At 41.2% G+C, this 9,161-nt stretch overlaps 1 protein-coding gene across 3 annotated transcripts in view; it reads right to left on the bottom strand.

The window, feature by feature from the left end:
- Positions 1-640: 640 nt before the first annotated feature.
- wnk4b (WNK lysine deficient protein kinase 4b) overlaps positions 641-9,161 on the bottom strand; it is a 63,261-nt gene continuing 54,740 nt past the window's right edge. For 2 of the 3 annotated variants that reach the window (XM_056234617.1, XM_056234620.1), the window contains 6 exons: positions 5,421-6,289; positions 4,537-4,642; positions 3,345-3,909; positions 2,261-2,475; positions 1,132-1,226; positions 641-983 (listed from right to left, as the gene is read on the bottom strand). In XM_056234617.1, coding sequence (XP_056090592.1) covers positions 981-983; positions 1,132-1,226; positions 2,261-2,475; positions 3,345-3,909; positions 4,537-4,642; positions 5,421-6,289 — 1,853 coding nt within the window. In that variant the 3' untranslated portion in view covers positions 641-980. The remainder of the gene's footprint in view (positions 984-1,131; positions 1,227-2,260; positions 2,476-3,344; positions 3,910-4,536; positions 4,643-5,420; positions 6,290-9,161) is intronic. The other variant, XM_056234618.1, reaches the window with a different exon arrangement.

Raw genomic sequence — 9,161 nt, 5'->3', positions numbered from 1 at the left:
TTTGAACTGTAATCCATGATGAAAGTTTTTTACAATTAGTCAAATATATACATGATACTGTTTCATGTAAAAGCAAACCAGTGAGGCCTAAAAGTTCTTATAAGGACTGCATGCATTCAATTGCATCGCATTTTTACAAAAGAAAAAAGTTAAATTGTTTACAGTACCGATTCGTTCAGGTATTTATGTCTGACTGGGAGTTTGAAAATAAATATGAACTGACTAGCTGAGCTATAATTAATGCAATATGGACAAAATTATAGAGAAAAGAGCAACCACATGGACTGCCTAGAGCCCCGTTCACACTACACGCGACCAAGCAACGCCATACCATTCATTTCAATGGGGAGCTGGCGATTTCCGGCGACACGCGCGACAGCGACCGTTGGCGACCGGATGGGGCGTGTCTGGCGACGCGACAAAGTTGAGATCTGTTTAACTTTATGCAAATGAGGAGCGACTTTCGGGAGCGACAACCAATAGGAGCGGAGCGCGTATGATCCTTCTCCACATCATTGGATGTCATTCATAAAGGCAACCAGTAGTGGGAACTCCCACTAGCGACCTCATCGCCAGCCACTGGCGACATGCAGCGACAAGCCGCTTGTAGTGTGAACGGGGCTTAATAAGTGGAAAAACATTTGCAGTTCATACATTCAACCACCGGGGATGCTATAGCTGAAAATGAGTGCCGGGCATTTCTCCATAAATCTGTGCTCAGATCAGCAACATTGAATCTTTAAACACGTTTCATATATAAAGTCTGTGCTTACAAATGCCCTGTCTCTTCAGAAAGGTAAGCAAATACCCAGCAGAGGTATACTGGGTAAAAATATTCACATGACAGCCTTTGAAGAACACACACTTGATACTACAAACATGTGCTCACGCACATTGGCAGTTGCATGTGGAAGCAATGTTGTCACTTCAGTCCATAAGGAAAGCAGGATGTGGGCCAAAGAGCTCCTTAGCAAAGTATATCACTGTTGGAAAGATAAAAAAGGAAGGTCAGTGCATCAAACGTGATAATTTCATTAGAGGGGGTAAAGAACAAACCAAAAAAAAAAAGATACAGAAGGTGCAGAAAAGTAATAATCAATGAAAGCAAATAGAAAGTGTGGATACACTCACAATTCTGGCGTAATCAGTGGCAAAGGTCACTCCTTTACTGGCCCTCTCCTGTGAACCACTGCTGCTGCCGCTCACTGAGTTCTTCCGTATGATACCTGAAGTGTGTTTGTGGAAATTACAATAACACATGTATGAGTTACGGTCATATCTATGACCAATGAATGGCTGTTATAATAAATATATATTACTTTGCATTCGTGTGAATCTGAAACAGACATGCACATTTCAAAGTAACCATAATAAAGGTTATTGTATTTTTCCAAGTATCATTAAGTGCACACAGTTACTCACTCTGACATGCTCTTAAAGGGAAAACGCTCTTTAAGAGATGCCCTTAACGGGTTAAATCTTTGCCATAATCGATCATTACCCATTTAAGTCAGAGCTAGATGATGAACTTAATTTTGAATGTCCAGTATATGTCCAGTATCAGCCAATAAACATCCAATGTCTTTTGATGCCAAATAATAAAAAAGTTTAATGATAATATCACAGCTGTTGGCTGATTATTAATATGGTACGGATATTTTGTACACCCCAAATGCCAAAGAAATATTGAAGAAATAAATGTAATTTCTGAAACAACTATTCTTTTCAGTTGACATCATCGAGCCCTCTTATTTTTCAACCTCATCAACAACTTGATGACTAGCGCCCACTTTTCATGATCCAATCAATTCCCGGGGGAAACAATTAAGTCCAGTTTCACATTATTAAAGGATAAATAGGTTATGAATACAGTTCGGTAACGCTTCCTTTTATAGTCCTGTTACCCATGTACTTACTATGTACTTATTATAGTAATTATAATTACTGGGTAATAACTAGGTAGGTAGTAACCCTAAACCTACCCCTAACCCATGTACTTACCTTATATTAGCCAGTACTCTCTAGGTAAGTACACTGTTAGTACACGTACTGTACTGTAAAAATGGTAAATGGTAAATGGACTGCATTTATATAGCGCTTTCACAGACCCAATGGCCACCAAAGCGCTTTACAATTTGCCTCACATTCACCCATTCACTCACTCATTCATACACCGACGGGCGGTGTGTAAAAGGAAGCGTTACCTACAGTTCCATGTTGAAATGTGGTTTGAAGCAATAAAAAAACTTTGTAACTTCACCTATGGCACCTGTAGGTGGCAGTATGTCCAGTCTTTGCAGGCTATTTCGGCGAGAGGTGGGGTACCCTCCGCTCTTAGACAGGCGGCGCTGGCGACTGGACAACATGGCCGCTGGGGACACGATTCCCGGAGGGGGCACTTTACCCATCCGTTTGTAGAGCTCCTCAATCTCTAGCTTTTGAGAGGTTTGGAGAGCCTGCACCTCTGCCACATGTCTGAGAAAGAGGGGGAAGGAAAGAGAAATGATGAGGAACAGAATAGAAAGACAACATTCTCAAGGCAGTGCTTTTTAAACTTTATCACGCAATCAGTTAATTCACAGGTGATTAATCAGTCCATGAATTTCATTATTTGAATAATTATTTAAAATTAATATTTTATTAATTTAGGTTTAGATTACTGAAATCCTAGTCGATCTCATTCCCCAATATATCATAGGATATATAAATAGTTTGTCTGAATTCCTATATTTTTGCATATTTTTACACTGTATGTCATCAGATCTTTAACCAAAATAATATAACTGATGTAAAAACAAAAAAAATAAATGTGATTCTTCATTTACAAAAAAAATAAAAAAATTCTTTAGTTCTAAATGTATTATTAGTTCTTCAATGATGGCAAGGCGTTCAGGTCCTGATGCAGCAAAACACCTCCATACCATCAAAATACCACCAAAATGCTTGTTGGTATGAGGTTCTTCATATGAAATGCAGGGTTTGGTTTTTGCCAAACATAGCAAGGCCCATGTGTACAAAAAAAGCCTCACTTTTAATTAATTTGTCCATAAAACAAAGCAAAGACTTGTTCCACACCTGCAGACGGCATAATTGAAAACTTTTCACAGCACTGAACACGCTTGGACATGTTCAAAAATTGATTTAAATGATTTGGGATTAAACCTATAAAGGACAAAGATTATTAGATTATTAGACATTCTAAATTATTAGAGTTTGCTGTTTAGCAGGTTTCACATCATGCTGAGGCACACTGTTGGAGTTTGATTAAACTCTTCATAATGTATAATGACCTGAGGGATTGTTCAATAGCCACAAGCAACCCACGAAACACACTATAGGCTCACCTCTCTCTGAGTTCCTGTAGCTCCTCATACATTCCCTCGTCTTCACTCTCTGTCTCGTCGCTGCTGGCGTATGATGTGCTGCGCGTGTAGCTTATCCAAGGCTGATTTAGATTGAACTGAGGGCTCCCTGCTGAACTGTCCAGCAAACTCACACTTATCCTCCTCCGCCTCCTTTCTGTCTCCTCCTCCACCTCCTCCTCTTCTTCACCTCCACGCCCCTCGCCTGGTTCTACAACCTTTCTGTCCACGGTTTTAGTTTCTCCGGTCCACAAGGGGGCACTCTCTGAGCTGCGCAAAGTCTCACTAGGCCATTTGGTAAGTGGTGGTGATTCATTCAGAGAGCTGGGACTGCTTTCTGATTCCGCCTGTACGTCTGTGCTGCTGTCTGATTGGCTGTTGTGTGCGGGGGGCATGGTTTCGGGAACTATTATAGGACATGTTTGAGCCGGTATGGATGTTGGCAAAGCTGTAGGGGTGGGAGTTGGCGTTGGGCTGGGAGCTGGAATGGGAATCTCCTTGCTTGGACTGACTTGAAACCGTCCCACTGTGACAATAGACTTTTTCTCTGTAAACAAGGAGACACAGTGTGGACAGTGAACATGTTATAACAGCAAGACAATCAAAAACTAGATTTGTACACTTTCTAAAAACAATGTGAGTTGTAATAAGGGGTATAAAACTTATCAAAACTAACTGAACAATGTGCTAAGTATGCAGTGAGCTCTTACAGTCAATAGATGGCAGCTGTGTGTTTTCATTTTAGCCACTAACAACGCAATTTGACATTTTAGGAACAGAGTTGGAGGGACATGACATGGAAATAATCCTGATCAAAATATTGCAACAAAAACCAACATTTTTGTATGGCTTTCACAATCATCATTCTATCACAACCAGACGATAATTCCAGTCAGATATTTTGCTAGAGGTGTTACAGGACATGTTTATTTTCAGAAAGACAGCAAAAACCTTACCTTTAGAGAGGACTACTGCTCAAATTATTTGGTCTAAGTTTTTTTTTAAATGTTTTTGAAATAAGTATATTATGCTCACCAAGGCTGCATTTGTTTGATAAAAAAATACAGTAAAAACCAGACAACTTCTGTGTCTTTGTGTACATGGAACATAGGGTGTGTACTTATTTATGGGTGTGTGTGTGTGTGTTTTCACAAATGGAAAGAGTGCAACTCACCTTCAGATATAGGCGAGAGTCTGGATTTGGCTGCAATGGTATTTGTTTCAGACACTGCCAGAGACATGGATAAAGTGGGGGAGGGCCTTGGGACAGGCGAGGACACCTTTAAAAACAAGTTGAAAAACATGAATAAAAGTGTTAACCCCAGTAGTCCTTCTACAGGTGCTTTAAGACATACAGTATAATAACAGACAACACCCAAGTCAAATAATTTACACGCTCAGAACAGGTTTGTCTGAGTATGCTAACAAAGATGACAGATAGAAATGTTTCACTTAAGAGTACACCATCATATTTATATTGACAGAAACACTAAAAAGAACGTATTGTGTCTTGTGTCTTTGTTTAAATGTTACACATCAGTAGAAGAACAGGTTTGGCTTCAGATGACTTTTAAGTTATAGTTCACCCAAAAAAAAAAGAAAGAAACTTTTTTCATTGTTTCTCACCCTCATGTTGTTTCAACCTTGAAAGACTTAGTTTCTTGAGTGGAACACAAATGGAAAATGTATTTCTCAATTACAGAATGTTCAAAAAAATGAACCTAAATATATTCCAAATGGCTATATTCCAATTGTGCTGAAGACATAGTTTTGTGTAAGAAACAGATTGACATTTAAGTTGTTATTTATTGATTCAAACTTTGCTCATTAACAACATCAATAACATCTCGTAATGAGTCTGTTAACTCAACGTGATGATCTAAGTTTGAATATTCATGAGCAGACTGAAGATTCTGCAATATTCCTCCTTTTGTGTTTCTATAGAAGAAGAAAAAATCATACAGGTTTGGCATGTTTCGATAATGCCTCCGAATTTTCATTTTTGTCTGAACTATCCATTTATGAAAAAGTTGTTTGTGTGTTATTTCGAACACTCACAGTGTTTTGCGGGCTGGTAGATGTGGAGGATGCTGGTGAGCTTGTGCTTGATGGGGTGCGTGTGCTTGATGCTGAACTGTCTGTCCTCTCTCTGAGCTGCCCTATGAGATTAGACTGGCTCTCCACAAGTGGGCTACTTCTGGACACTGGAGAAGAGCTTGAGTTTGGGGGAATTGTCTGTTTAATCTCAGGAGTCGTGCATGTTCTTGGCTCCCCAAGTGGGACTATTGGTGTTTGGCTCCCTTCTTGAGGTTCAGGAACTGGTTCCGGAATCTGCGTATGAGCATCAGGGTATTGGTACATATCCATATACTGTCCGCTCATTGCCCCCTGGTGGTATGGAGCATCGGCATTGCTCATGCTTGCATACTGAGCTGGATACATGGGGCCATACCCTGGTTGAGGGGTCATTTGTGGGTGGTAACCTTGAGGGATTGATCCAGCAGGTATAATGGACTGTGCAAAGTTCATAGCTAGAGAAAGAACATTGGCCAGGGAAATAAAGGGCTGCTGGGAAGGCGATGGCCACATGCCTGCAGGTTGCGAACCAGGTGGAGGGGCAACTGGAAGCGGCAGATTGTTGGTTTCTGCTTGAGACGCCATCTCGTACTGCTGTACTGGTGAAACAACAGAAGAGGACGAAGAGGAGGAGGAGAAGTTTGGGTTGCTGGGGACACGGGTGAGTGGACTTGGGTTGAGGGAGGCGTGATCCATTTGGTAGGGGTAGGCGAAGTGAGTGTTCTGAACGTAAGGTGGTTTGGTGAACTGAGGGGGCATGGCAGACATCTGATTTGGCAGATATGACAGAATATCAGGGTGGGAGTACTGCGGGTAGTTGGGCACAGAAGACTGATAGGTCTGTGAAGAACCTGAAGGAAACAAAAATAGACAGAGAAAAACTGGGTTAAGCTCTATATACATAGTAGCAATCAAATCTCTCTTGGTTGCCAAGTCGTTGTAGTGTTCATTGCTAGGAGGGTTTCCTGCCTCTTCTCAACAAGCCATGACCTTTCACCCATTATGCCTTTAACTCCAGGTTGCTCTACAAGGATTGTCCCTGGAGTAAATGTACTGTAAATGTACTGTAAGGGACCATTCACACAGAATGCTTTTTTGCTTTGAAAAAGACGCTGGCAGTGGAATGGGGCGAAAAAGTCGGAAAGTCTTGAGGTGTGTTTTTTTAAAAGTTGAAATTTTTTTAACTTGAGTGCCGCGTTTTTAGAATGCCATATCATGCAAGAGGTGCTGAAAAAGACACGAGACACAAGCGCAACGGTCAAACACATCCGTCTAGCACATTTACATTAAAAACAATGGAAAAGTGGCGCAGTGGAATGGAAAAACCACGTTGTTAGAACCAGCCCTAAGGGTGTTTACAGACCTGTAGACTTTGTTCCAAAACAGAGACTTAAAATGTTACAATGTAGCATTTTCTTCATGGTTCAGATTTCTTTCACAAGGCAACATCTCAAAGTGTACCAAAATGTGTTTCTGCAAGTCACATGTGAGTAAAACTGTCCTCTCATTAATCAAAGTGCACCTGCTTAGATTCTGGGATTCCACTCATAGCGTCATCCATCAAGATGGATTGGCCAGTTTGCTCAATGGGCTTATTGTGGCTTTATCTGAAGCTATCTTTACACACTTTTATTATAAATTATGATACCACTTAATTCACTGGTCCAATGGGACGCATTTCTTTCTCACCACAACTGCCACAACTGAACGGCTCCAGAGTTCAATTTCAATCAGCCAATACCACCTCGTTCAGGTGATCTCGGACAGGTTGTTTTGGTGCTGATCCGAGCACGACTATCATGTTTAAATATACTTGCATGTCTCCTCAAATCACCAACTCTTGTTAAAAATTAATAACTTTTGGTCACGTTGTCAATGTCCACGTGAACGTATCTAATCACTTTCAAATGTTCAACTGAGAAATCATATGTTAAAAAAGGACTATCTGACGTTCTTTGACCTGTCGATGCCATGCTTGACTTTTGAAAAGACTCCACAAACATCATTGTGGCATAAAAACAAAGCCACAAACTGGGATGTGACCTGTCTCCTGAGGAGCAAACCACTTTGGAGCATTTATCAAACTCCCTGTGGCAGTCCTCTACTTCCTGTGCGGAATCGGATAGTGGGTACAATGACACAACTAGTCATCTTGAAATAGAGCTTTTATACTGTGCACAGGCTGTGTAATACATATAGTTTGTTCTCTCAGGTAATGAAATCTACTTGTTCATTATGAAGCAGCAGGTGTCAAAAGCAAATCCTGAGATGCGTCAACAATGACACTGGCATCAAAGCTTGGTCTCCATGGGGATGGGTGTTTAAAAAGCCAATTGCAAAGTGGGATACATAAGATATCAAGTTGTTCCAGTAGCCTCACAGCTAATGGTGTGCAGAGGAAGAAATGACATCAGCGAAAGAAACCAGATGAAAGAGCAAGACAGAGCGAATGTTCATTATGATGCACTGAACATCCTCAAGGGGTTCGGACTGTACTGATGGCCTGTGTGACTGAACATAGCACTCATTATCTGGGGCCGGTTTCACAAAGCTATTTTAGACCGGTCTATAGTGTTAGACAAGTCTAAAATTAGCTCATAGACTAGTCTAATGCAAGTTAGACTGTTTCACAAAAATAAAGACCGACTTAATTTAGACCAAAAAAATTAGACACCTTACCCCCAGGCTAACTTAGGTCTAATGCCTGGTTCAGATTACACGATTTTTTTGTCTGTTACGATAGTCACTGTGTCAGATTACGCGATTTTGACTCCTAAAATCTTGTCGTGTCGTGGACAAGAAACATGTCAGATTACCCGTTGCTTCCTGACCAGTCATCGTGTGCCGTCTTTAACGACGCGCGTGATGTCATCGAGAAGGCGAAACTAGTAGCGAGTGACTTCCGGAAACAAACGTAAACAAACAATGGATGAAGCGGTGAGTGTTGGCTGTCCTGTGTTCAGAAAAACGTAAAAAAAAGAAAGAAAACCCGACAATGGACACGTTCCTGGATTGCTTGAAGAGGACAAGTATGGGCTGTCAATCCTCCAAAGAGAATATGAGGTGAAATACTGTTTTCTGTTACTGTTGCCACAGCTCCACGAACCTTTCCTCCATGTCATAACTCCACCTAGTAGCACCATCGTCTCTCTTTCGTTTCGCCATTTTTGAAAGTTGTGTACGGAAAAGCTTCTGTGCTCCTATTGGTCAACCTCATACATGTGACGGAAACCATCGTGGACGACCGTTAAAAAAATGAAACAGGCTAGTCTTTTTGTCGTGATGTCGTGAAGCATCGCAGACGCGACGTAGGTTGTCGCCCACTATGACACACTATACAAGATGATACGATTGAATCTTGCGTCCTGACGCCCGTTGTCGTTTGCGAATCCCCACGACACCCTACGTCAAACGAATCGTGCCAAAATCGGGCTAAAATCGTGTCTGAACCAGGCATTAGACTATGTTACCTTGGCAACCAGCAGTAACAATCAATTACATTACAAACAGCCAAAAGAAAAGGTAAAATGGCTCATAATTTGTGGTTTGCTGACGACGTTATGGAGAGAGCTATGAGAAGGGAAAGCGTTTTCAGGGACCGCAGTAACCTACTGGAAATATATATTTTTGTATCTTTTCTGTACGTCTTTAACGCTCCGCTCAATGGTCGGATTAACGCTGTTAACTGTCTGTGGCGAGCAGGATGAGGTCGAGGGACGTGAG

This window comes from Rhinichthys klamathensis, unplaced genomic scaffold (assembly GCF_029890125.1).
Source record: "Rhinichthys klamathensis goyatoka isolate OS25496 unplaced genomic scaffold, OSU_Roscu_1.1 h1tg000401l_1, whole genome shotgun sequence".
Lineage (NCBI taxonomy): Eukaryota > Metazoa > Chordata > Actinopteri > Cypriniformes > Leuciscidae > Rhinichthys > Rhinichthys klamathensis.
This window is presented reverse-complemented; position numbering and strand designations above follow the sequence as displayed.